General features: G+C 39.7%; 1 protein-coding gene across 1 annotated transcript; it reads right to left on the minus strand.

Moving 5' to 3' along the window:
• Positions 1–3,355: 3,355 nt before the first annotated feature.
• Positions 3,356–7,451, minus strand: LOC146576021 (uncharacterized). The gene is made up of 2 exons (XM_085271001.1): positions 6,974–7,451; positions 3,356–6,237 (listed from the first exon to the last, which is right to left on the minus strand). Exons 1-2 carry the CDS (start codon positions 6,994–6,996, stop codon positions 5,310–5,312), a joined length of 951 nt encoding a protein of 316 aa, XP_085127127.1. The 5' UTR covers positions 6,997–7,451; the 3' UTR covers positions 3,356–5,309.
• Between the last annotated feature and the right edge of the window lie 5,208 nt (positions 7,452–12,659).

Genomic DNA, 12,659 nt, shown 5'->3' on the forward strand with positions numbered 1-12,659 from the left:
GGGAGTCCGCTGCTCTCGCCGGCTGGAGTGTCCATTGAACCCCCCGGCTTGCTATCGAGCTGGTGGGTAACAGACGTCTCCGAAAACGTTGGCACACTTTTGCAAATATACGATGTCTTGATAAACCAAGCAGATATTTGTAATTTACACAGCTACTTTCTCGCCTGAAAATATGTTAAAAGTTTATTTTGTGACCCAGAAAGATTAATAAGACTAATTTTAAAACCTAGTAGCGGCCGCCATTGTTGGCAGCTGAAATTTGGCTGGGCCGCGCTATGATTTCTGGATATGGAGGGCCACGAAGGACACACCCGACCCATCCTTCAAATTCAGGGAAATGAAGGACGCATTTGTCGGCCGCATTTGAAGGAGTCTACGAATTGGGACAGCCTTCGTCGCCTGGCTGTGACGTAATCGGCTTTCAAATGTGGCCTCCGGAGGATGCAGCCGACGTTTTGGGACACAGACAGCATCGTCAGAAGAAAAGTTGATAAAATAAATAAAAAATTTTGTATTGTTCGATACATATGAGTACCGAACCGAAAGCACTGTATCGAAGAGTTCAATATCGATTTTTAATGGCAGTGTTTCCTCGTATGATTTGTTTGGTAATTCAGGTTTTCATTGTTTAAAGTACAGCAGGGCGTTATGACCAAAAATATTTATCACGATATACATTTGAAAATTTGTGATAACGATATAACTGACGATACCATTGACACTAGACAAAATACTTTACAACTCCACAACTTTATTAGTGGAAAAAAAAACCCATCAATGTATTTTCACTTAAACAAGCAGCTGTTTTTCTTTTATGTGCATTCAAGTTATATAAAAATTTAACAGTGCAAATGCAAATTCTTTGCTGACAGTTTAACCAAAAGGCATTTCCAGTGGAAATTGGCCGACATATCATCAGCATAACCATGTATAATATCCACAAAACTTAAAAAGAGGTTATACACAAACAATACGGTAATATTATGTTGAAGCACAGTACGTATCACTCCGCGAGGCTCCTGCCTACGGTAGCCGTAATGCTCCGACAATCCATCAAGGGGTGCGGCTTCAAAGCTTAGCAAAGTCATACTGAAACATTTGACAGATTTTCGAGCGCCGTCTAACACATAAAATCCTTTCGAGGTCAGTAAACACAACCAGAATTCATACATAAGGCACACGGGATTATAAGGGGCACTGTCGATTTTCAGAAAAATCAAAGGATTGATTTTAAGTGTGCCGTATTTTCCAAACAACACGGTAATAACGGCGGCCCGCTAGCATGCTCTACCAAAAATAGTGCTTCGTCGTGTATCTGACGGACGAAAGCCAAACCAGTTCCACACCACTGAAGTTGCAGCATTTTTACAAACCAATTCTGGGTCAGCCCTTCTCATTTTCTGTCGCCGAAATGCTTTTTCCGCCATGTGCGTATGAAAACAAAGGCACTGCGCATGCGCGTTTTTTACAGTGTTTTGAAAGTTCTTGGACAGCTGTGAGGAACACTCTCAGGGATCAGCCAGCTCGACCAGTAATTCTACCTTGTTGAAATCGTGCCAGCAGGGTTGATTAAACTGGATTCACCTGCAAATGCTGGTCCACTGACTCCATTTGTTTGTTTTAAGAAATGCATAATCCAAAATGAAAACAATGCAAATGTTTGCATAGATGTATTTAAATGAATGTCTACATTAGACCAATGAGTCAGAAGTCAATACTTTAGCAGTGAGAGATACCATAGAACTTTATTAAGGACTAAAAAGGTTCTCTCTTTTGTTATATTAACCCATCTTTAATACTGTAGCGTGACACCATAAGGGAGGATAAGTTTTTTCCAGGTATTCAGAGGGCCCGGTGGCGCCAGTGTCCGGCAGCCTCGCCTCTGTCAGTGCGCCCCAGGGTGGCTGTGGCTACAATGTAGCTTGCTATCACCAGTGTGTGAATGTGTGTGTGAATGGGTGAATGATTGGATGTGTAAAGCGCTTTGGGGTCCTTAGGGACTAGTAAAGCGCTATACAAATACAGGCCATTTACCATTTTATTTGCTGTTTGATTACCTTCTAAGAAAAAAATCTCCAAAGGGTCCAGAGACAGGGTATCACAAAGCACAGCAACTGAAACTGTCAAATGTTACAGGATTAAACCTCATCTAACTCTAAGCTATAGAACATTTCTCATGAAACATCTCCAACTGTAAAGTTTTTCAGTCACTGTAGATCAGAAGTGTCAAACATAAAGCCCAGCGAGGACTCCACTACAGCCCGCTGGATGGGTTCGGCTATGTGAAGGGAGGACATGAATTTCTGCCTTTTAAACATGTTTTAATAAGATTTGCAGCTTATCTGTTATTTAATTATCTGCTATAGAAATTCACCTTTTGCCCTGAGAAATTAAATTCTGTTTATTTGTTATTAATGTCATGATGCGTGCTGTGTGGCAGGCAGGAGCTTAGACCCAAATGCAGGACTTGCAGAACACAGAGGGATGAACAAAAAACGGCAGCTTTATTGCTGGAAAAACTTTTCATCAAAAGCAAACTTCAAAAAACAACCCAAAATCTCAACACGACAACCAGAAACTATGAGACGAGAGAGAGAAACAAAACAGACTGAGAGCTAGACTAAGCCTCAGGACCACGGGAGGACGAAACACAGCACGAAGAAGTATGCTACAGCACAGGGTATGGAAAACACAGGATTAAATACGCACTGGCGTAATCAGGGAAAGGGAGACAGGATAGATACACAGCTTAACGAGAAATCAGACTTAACGAGAAAAGGGAAGCAAAACTAGACACACTGACATGAGACACAGACGTTCAAAGTAACACAGGAAACATGGCAGACACAGACTAGACACTGAACTAAACCTACACTAACACGAGGTGTCATGGTCCTGGGTCGATTTGTTCTCTATTTATTCTATGGTTCCTAGTGTCATATACTGGGTTGCCTGTGTCGAGCGGGTGGGCGTTGCGGCTTTACGCCACCATGACATGCTTTGCGGCAGGGCTGTCTATGTGCAGTTCTTCTCTTAGCTGCCACACCTGTTGTTGTGCTGTTATAACCCATGCTGGATACACGTTCAATAAAGCAGCATCATAAGAAAGCTACCGAGTGGTCATTCTACACCTAGGTTGTTCAGTTTATTAGAATTCCCCTCATGTCTTTACCCCGTGTCCCCCTCCACGTATCTGAGTTCCCATGCCTCATTTCTCCTCCTTGTGTTTTATTCCATGTTTTCCCCAGCCCGTTATGTCTGTGGTTTCTCTCCGTGTTCTCTCCTCCCCTCCTGTCTGTCTGTGTACTTCCTAAACTTTTCATTTACATCACACAGTGTCTTGTTGTTTGGTCTTATCTGATGTTTTGATGAATGCAGTTTTAATTGTATAATCTGGCACTGGCATCTAAGTCTTTCAGGTTTTCAGTCCAAGCAAGGAAACACCATTTCAATATAATATTCTGACGACTTCTTCAGCTCCTGTTAAAGATGTGTTGGTCACTGACAGTTTTTACTCTAGTCTTGCATCCTAAAAATAAATTTAACACCTGTGCAGGAGTGAAACCCTGAAGACTCTGAGCCCTTCATGGTCCACTGTTTGAAGTTTGTATTTATGTGAAAATAATTTCAACTGTTTCTACAGGTAGATTTTGAAGGTTTACAAATATAGCACAGCAGGTGAAGTTAAACACATCGAGACAAAGTGTACAATGGAATAACTGTCATTCAGCTGGTTGTACCAAAGTGTTGTAGCTGCCTGATTCTCAGGACATGGAGTCATAATAATATGCCAGCAATTCTAGTCTTCTTTTTATCCCCAAGCTTTATTTTCATTTTAAATTGGAAAACAAACAAAAACAAATAAACAAACAAACAAAGCAAAAAAACAAACAGAAAACTCACAACTTGTATCTATGCCTTTCAAGGATAACCTCAGACATCCGAAAACCAAACACAGAAAATACAAGCATAATAATAATAATAATAATAATAATAAAAAATAAAAAATAATAATAACAGCAAAACAACACTGATAATTACAGATTTTTTTAAAAGCAAACAAACAAAAAAAAAACAAAGAAGAAAAAAAGTGAGCAAAACAGAAAACACATCATGTGAACCCCTCCCACCATCCCCCCACCCCATTACCCCTGTATGGCTTTCAACCTCATCACATTCGTGTATCCAGACAGCCCATATTTACACCTATCTATAGAAACTATCATGCACAGGAATCAACATCCCCCACGATAAAACTGCAGCATTCAGGAAATCGAATCAGGAGGACCTAACCGGGGATCAAATCAAGGCAGACCCAGGGGGATTTGCGTCATCTCTATGATCTATTAGGTTCAAAGACGGTAGTACTGCCAGGAAGGGGCCCCAAATTTTTTCAAAGGTTCCATATTTCCCTTTTACACTATACGATATCTTCTCAGGTGTGCAGTAGGACGCTAGCTCATTAATCCAGTGTCTCAGTGTTGGAGAATTTTCAGATTTCCAATGTAACAGAATACATTTTTTCACTGCAGTACTCGCAAGTAAAATAAAATATTTCTTATGATAATTCACATTAATAGAACCTGTGTCACCTAGAATCCATAGTTTTGGGTCCAGTTCGATTTGGATCCCCATTACCCTTGAGATTATTTCAATGGCCCGTCTCCAGAACTCTTCTATCACTGGGCAATTCCACAGCATGTGCAGGAGATCACCATCTGTCACCTTACATCTCAAACATTTGGGGGAATAATTATTATCAATTTTATGCAGCAGTTCTAGTCTTCTGGTTGTAATTTGTTTTTCTTTTTAATCACACACAATGTGAGATCAAACTAACTGTTTACTATATGATGAATAAACCCTTTTACAGTAAAGTTGTGAAATATGATGTGGTGTAAATTAAAAAATTACATGATTATGAAAATAGAAAAAGACAAATCTGGAAAAAATCTGAGGCAATTTGTTTGAGCAGTGGGCAACAGAGCAACTAATCGTCATATCACCGTCTTTGTTTCACATTAAGGCACCACCAGGTGACAAGCTCTACTTCAAAAAGAGCATGGCAAGAGTCAAACAAGAAATAAATCCATAAATTAGCTGACTCAGTTACAGCTTTAAATCAGTGTATCATCATAGTCATGATAAGCCACCCTCTATTAAAGGAAGCATAGGCAGATTAAACAAAATTGGCCCAACAAAAAGATTAATGGTGAAATACTGTTTGCTCAAGGGTTTGCAGTCAGTGGCAGTACACTGTAATAGAAAAGTTCAATTTAATCTGTGTGTTGACACTGATTGTAGTTAAATTAATGTTTAGATGCCCAGTATAGAAGACCAACAATGAGAAAAATAACAAAAATTATGACAACACAGATGACAGAACGAACACAGGTGTTGTTGTCCTGAGGTGTGAAATTCAAATTAGTATTGTTTTGGTTGCTCTCTGTGATATTGACCACAGCATCACTTTGTGTGTTGCTTCTTGGTGCTGGCTGACGTCTGTTGTTGTGTTCATGAGAGGAATATTTTTCTGGGATCACAATAAACAACAACAGTCCAAGACAAGCAAGTTGTCCCCACGTGTTTCTCATCTCTGATAACTGGGAATCATTAGCGCTGCTTCTAAAGTGGTCTCTGAGAGACATCAGTAAATTGATGTTATCATTGTTAATGGAAAACTTTCTGATAGCTCTTAAGAGGTTATTAGTGACCTGATATGTATGTTGTGGATCATAATCTGTCCCTCGATGTTCAGATGTCTCATAATGCTGTGTGATATAGACTCGGTCTATTATCTGTGAAGTTCGCCGTCCTACATTCTGCTCCCTGACTCTGATTACGATCCGAGCCCTGTTACCGTCCTCGTGCTCTGATTGGAGATGAGTGACATGATGTGGAAGCTGCAGCGATCCTTGTCGATGGATATTACCAAGACTGTAGTATTGATATCCCCTCGGCAGTGGGTCTAACAGCTGTTCATCGTTGCGATATCGATGTGAGCCATAATCATAACCAGTTGGGTCAAAGGTCAGACTTATGTCACCGTTTATGTCAATGTCAATTTCATTGGCAAACCAGTGGAGCAACCGGAGGCTCTGCTCAGGCACAGACTGGCCAAAGCCTACTGACCTCAGATCATTGATTGAGTTGAGCGCTCGTCCTACAGCTGACACAGAGCTGAAGGTCAGGAGGAGAGCCACACAGCAGCTCATCATTCTTCCAAACATCTTCATCCTGGAGAGATTTAAGAAGTCACTGTTTTTATTGTTCATACTTTATATTCTGACATTTGTTACATGTTTTTTTACCAGTGAAGCATCAAATAATTATGTAATGACTGCATAAAGTGATTAAGAGATGTTAATGATTAAGACAGCTTTATTAAATGTATTCCCAGTTTATAATTTGATAGTCATTCAGCCACACAAACTCTGAAACAGGTTTTACTTGTTTGTCTCCTCTCTGGTTAATACCATCCATCATGGGTTGGAATTGCATTTAAAAAAAAAATATTTAATTAAAATTTTGCTTTCTTCAATTGAAATCAAAAGTTAGTTTTTAAATATTTAATATCAAAGAGCTTTAACTTTGTGACATAAAGAGAGAAAATCACACTAATAACTTGTATCTGTAACTTGTTGGCTGAAGTCTCCTGTCAGCTTCAGATAAATAACAGGGAAGGATCGCTCAACACTCAGTTTACAGAGGATTAATCAAACAAAGCAAACTAATTCTTTAACAAAGAAGTGAAGCATATTTTACAGCCATTAGCGAACATCCTTGTATTTCCCCAACTTATCCATTACACTTCTGTCAACCCAGAGTTTATTTGTTTGTGTTTACTAAGTGCAATGTAATCCACTCCATGTTAAACCCACCTCATTGAATCTTAAATACAGAATAATATAGGGTAAAGTAATGTGAGTGAAAATAAGTAAAAATTAATCCACCAGGAAATGAGAGAACTTACCTGTGTAAGTCTGCTGCTGCCATTTGTGTGAAGACAGTTCTAACTCCCTTTATGTTTTGCTTTTCTTGGTAAATGAAACCAAAACAACAAGCTCTGCTAGTCGTGAAGAGGAATGTTGATTATCCAGCTATTTAGATAAGACAATTACAAAGCAACACCCTCATGGATTTAAGTGTTTCTAGTTTAGCTGTCACATAAAAGCAGATTATTGATCTTTTTACTAGCAGGTTTATGTCATGGTCCTGAGTCTATGGACTCAGTGGTTTTGTTTTGATTGTTATTATCTTTTGTTTCAATTTAATTCTGAGGTTTTGGTTTCTGTGTTCCCTCTGTACTGTGTTAGTATTGTGTCTCTGTGTTGATGTCATTTCCTGTTTTATTTTGACAGCGTCATGTCCTACATTAGTGTGTCTAGTTTTGCTTCCCCTTGTCTCCTTATGTCCAATTAATCCCAGCTGCTCCTTTGTGTATATGAGCTCTGTGTGTTCTTCTGCTTGTTGCTGGTTCGTCTGTGTTGTCTCCCTGCATTTCCTCCGTACGTTTCTCCCTGCTTATCATGCCCCGTGTTGCTCTGCTCTTTGTCTCCTTCAGGTTTGTTACTTTGGTTCTTAGTATTTCCCAGAGGTGGGACCAAGTCATTGTTTTGCAAGTCTCAAGTAAGTCTCAAGTCTTTATCCTCAAGTCTCAAGTCAAGTCTCAAGTAATGTCAGGCAAGTCAGAGTCGAGTCTCAAGTCACTGGTGTAAAAGTCCGAGTCAAGTCACAAGTCTGAAACTTTGAATTTCAAGTCCTTTCGAGTCTTTAAAAAAAACAAACGAAAAAATAATGTTGCAGTTATATGCTAAATGTAAATATTAGACCATGTAATTTTAAAATCTGTGTTTTTCTCAACACATACAAAATAGTGAACTTAGAAAATATACACAAATTGTGAAATTGCACCTCTTTAAAATGCAGCTCAATTAAACTTAGCTCCAAGAATAATTTTCACCGACAGTTCTGAGATAAGCTGCATGTTATTCTTGGATGCGGTTGTAGGACCAGCTTTAAAATCGCATGACAAAAATATCATACACATTAAAAAAAACTGTATCACCAACGTAGCCTGGACAACATTTGCTAGTTAGATGAAGTCAGCTATCTCATCGTAGCATATTTATATGCATATTTATAATTATACGGTTCTTGGAGTGAGTGCATACACTCATGAAGTTTAGTAACTTCAGGTCACTGCAACAAGCCCAGGTACAGTTTACCGACGGATGGGTGCAGGACCTTGAAATGCACCGTGTAGAACGAAAGACCATCGTACGTATCATAAGTTTACCAGTCTCACAAATCGTCTTCATAAATACACATTCGTTAACCGTTTATTAATAGGACCTTTGAGCTCAAGGGTAATTAATTAGTAGTGGAAATAATTTCTGGTAGCATCACAGAAATGTAGCAGTGACAATAATATTGTATGCTGTAATCGTACTGGGCAATTAGTGATACAAAAAACCCTTTTTTATCCTGTGAATAAAAGTATATGTTCTTGTCAATGTACCATAATAACAGAAGCGAAACGCAATATTGTGTCAGGACAATTCACTATTTATGCACAATAAACACAGGAGCATAGCGCGACAATTTCTGTTCAGCGCCAGACTTGCTTGTAACCTATATCACCAATTATGTTAAGAAAAATGACGCATTAACTACAACAGCAGACTGACCTTCGTGTAAATGCTTGGAGCAGACTAACCTGTGAGCTGGAGTGTTCTAGGACGTTATATTTGATCTTTGAATGGCTGCAATCCAGGCCATCCGTCGCGTCTTTGTTACTTCGGAAACATGGCTCGAACAATTTCTCTTCAACGACATAATCCGATAACAACCGATCTCTTTACCCGTCGGCTTCCCGTGGCTGTCATGCGACCGGCTATTGCAGTTAATAATACAACAGCTTCTTGACATTTTTGTGTTTCTTTTTATCGCTGTGTGACTGATTTTAATTGAAAGCCTGCGTGCGCTAGTACCGCTTGCCACGAGTTCCCAGAATCCTTTGCGGTTCTACCCGTGAATGACGTCACATTTTTAATCTCCATATAATATGCATGTTAAATTTTATATTTGGGGTAAAATATCAAGTCTTTTCAAGTAAACCGGTTCAAGTCCAATTCAAGTCCCAAGTCATTGGTGTAAAAGTCCAAGTCAAGTCACAAGTCTTAGAACATTTTTTCAAGTCAAGTCTAAAGTCATAAAATTAATGACTCGAGTCTGACTCGAGTCCAAGTCATGTGACTCGAGTCCACACCTCTGGTATTTCCCAGTTTAGGTGTGCTAGTTTTGTTCGTACCATCTCCACCTTTTGTTTGTATGTCACTCGCCTTCATTAAAGTTCACTTGCATGTCAGCCAGTGCCTGCATCTTGGGTCCTAATTCTCACCCTCCACACAGCTTGCCCCGTGAGCCGTGACAGTTTATGTCCAAAATTTGAATATGGGCGTGTCTGCCCGACTTTAGGGTCAGAGACTGCAGTGGAGTAATTCAGCCTTCTATAAATCATGTCAGCATGGTTGAATTAACTGCATTTACCTACACCAGCTGATCCACCGTGTTTGTTTTAACAATTTTCCAGGTGATCACCAGTATAGAAGAGTTTGGAGGACAGATCCTTTGTCCAGTCATCTACATTTAGACAGAAACCCATCACTACAACCCAAGGGTATTGTAGGCCTTAACAAGCTGTTGCACCTGATTAAAAATAAGCATTAGTCAGCAGCACAAGAGCTGTCCATTAAATTAATGTAAAGGATTTTAGAACTCCTTCAACAAAAAAGTCCAGCACAGAACACAACACGACATGTTTGTTGCTCTAAAAAATTGAATCAAGCACAAATTATATAGGAAGGTTATACAAGAGAAACATGCAGGTAGAAAGCCATCAAAGCGTCAAAGCAATATGGATTGAAAAAGAGAAAATGTACACAAAAATAAGGCAGAAACAGGAACCAATATTGTAACAGAACTGTAAGAAATTAGAATTACAGCAGATTAACAGCTAAGGAAGAGAAAACAAGGTACCACACTATTCTTCAGCCTCAGAGAGAAAGTAGAGCTCCCTGCTGAATATGATGCAGGGATGAAGATCAGGCATGGCTGCTGAGTGTTACATAATTGTTTGTACAAATGCAAGAAATTCATGTCTTAATAGTGACTGACTACATTTATGAACATGAAAGTACTTAAATAACACATCTGGGAACAATTCTAAAAATAAGGCTGTAGTGTAGGCAAAACAGTAGCTGAAACACAGTAGCTATCAGTCAGAAGCCAAAACAGTCCCACATTGATAACTGTGTTATGTCAATATCATAGAATTTTATTACACATATATAAAAGGTGTACAATAATCCAGCAGTCTTATGTCCATTTTTCTTGGGCTGAGAGGCTAGTAAACAAAGCCCTGTTTTTCTGAAATGACTTTTTGTGAGCCGTTGAAAAAGACACGCAAATTAGTTTTTTGTTTGATCAGGATCTGAGCTGTTTCTGATGATGATCATTACAAGTTTGCAACAAGATGGTAAGAACATTATGGAGCCACCAAAAACTAACTGCAGTTAAGGAGTATTTTGAGATATCTCCCAGTAATAACATACATCTCCTCAAATCAATCACAGAGGATGGTTAGTTGGAGGTGAAAGTGTACAGGGAGTGCAGAATTATTAGGCAAATGAGTATTTTGTCCACATCATCCTCTTCATGCATGTTGTCTTACTCCAAGCTGTATAGGCTCGAAAGCCTATACCAATTAAGCATATTAGGTGATGTGCATCTCTGTAATGAGAAGGGGTGTGGTCTAATGACATCAACACCCTATATCAGGTGTGCATAATTATTAGGCAACGTCCTTTCCTTTGGCAAAATGGGTCAAAAGAAGGACTTGGCAGGCTCAGAAAAGTCAAAAACAGTGAGATATCTTGCAGAGGAATGCAGCAGTCTCAAAATTGCAAAGCTTCTGAAGCGTGATCATCAAAAAATCAAGCGTTTCATTCAAAATAGTCAACAGGGTCGCAAGAAGCGTGTGGAAAAACCAAGGCGCAAAATAACTGCCCATGAACTGAGAAAAGTCAAGCGTGCAGCTGCCAAGATGCCACTTGCCACCAGTTTGGCCATATTTCAGAGCTGCAACATCACTGGAGTGCCCAAAAGCACAAGGTGTGCAATACTCAGAGACATGGCCAAGGTAAGAAAGGCTGAAAGACGACCACCACTGAACAAGACACACAAGCTGAAACGTCAAGACTGGGCCAAGAAATATCTCAAGACTGGTTTTTCTAAGGTTTTATGGACTGATGAAATGAGAGTGAGTCTTGATGGGCCAGATGGATGGGCCCGTGGCTGGATTGGTAAAGGGCAGAGAGCTCCAGTCCGACTCAGACGCCAGCAAGGTGGAGGTGGAGTACTGGTTTGGGCTGGTATCATCAAAGATGAGCTTGTGGGGCCTTTTCGGGTTGAGGATGGAGTCAAGCTCAACTCCCAGTCCTACTGCCAGTTTCTGGAAGACACCTTCTTCAAGCAGTGGTACAGGAAGAAGTCTGCATCCTTCAAGAAAAACATGATTTTCATGCAGGACAATGCTCCATCACACGCGTCCAAGTACTCCACAGCGTGGCTGGCAAGAAAGGGTATAAAAGAAGAAAAACTAATGACATGGCCACCTTGTTCACCTGATCTGAACCCCATTGAGAACCTGTGGTCCATCATCAAATGTGAGATTTACAAGGAGGGAAAACAGTACACCTCTCTGAACAGTGTCTGGGAGGCTGTGGTTGCTGCTGCACGCAATGTTGATGGTGAACAGATCAAAACACTGACAGAATCCATGGATGGCAGGCTTTTGAGTGTCCTTGCAAAGAAAGGTGGCTATATTGGTCGCTGATTTGTTTTTGTTTTGTTTTTGAATGTCAGAAATGTATATTTGTGAATGTGGAGATGTTATATTGGTTTCACTGGTAAAAATAAATAATTGAAATGGGTATATATTTGTTTTTTGTTAAGTTGCCTAATAATTATGCACAGTAATAGTCACCTGCACACACAGATATCCCCCTAAAATAGCTAAAACTAAAAACAAACTAAAAACTACTTTCAAAAACATTCAGCTTTGATATTAATGAGTTTTTTGGGTTCATTGAGAACATGGTTGTTGTTCAATAATAACATTATTCCTCAAAAATACAACTTGCCTAATAATTCTGCACTCCCTGTATATTTTACACAGGGCTCTGTATTATCACAGCAGGACTACTGGTGTACATGGAATGATCAGCAGATGAATAACAAGAGACATGAAGACCTAGTTACCACCGTGAGGTAGCTGATGAACTGGTGATGAATGGAGGGATGAGTTGGTCTTAAATGTCATCCTGCTGATTGGCGCTGATGGGTTACAGGTGGAAGATGCAGGTGTGGAACCTTCACGGATGGACACAGCAAAACAGGAACCAAGCTGAAAAACACCAGACACTCGTTTGGATCATAACACCTTTAAACATGCACTATGCCTGGTAGGACAGGGGAAAGGCTCTGAAAATCATGCCCAGAAATTTGTATAATATTTGGATATGTTCTACAAAACAACTTTGCTTATTGAGACACTGAACGCTTGTACTTTTCAGTTCCTCCTAACATAATATAGA

The sequence above is a fragment of the Mchenga conophoros genome, linkage group LG4, assembly GCF_057382185.1.
Source record: "Mchenga conophoros isolate Kocher_MC1m ecotype Shallow Benthic linkage group LG4, M_conophoros_male_GT1.1, whole genome shotgun sequence".
Lineage (NCBI taxonomy): Eukaryota > Metazoa > Chordata > Actinopteri > Cichliformes > Cichlidae > Mchenga > Mchenga conophoros.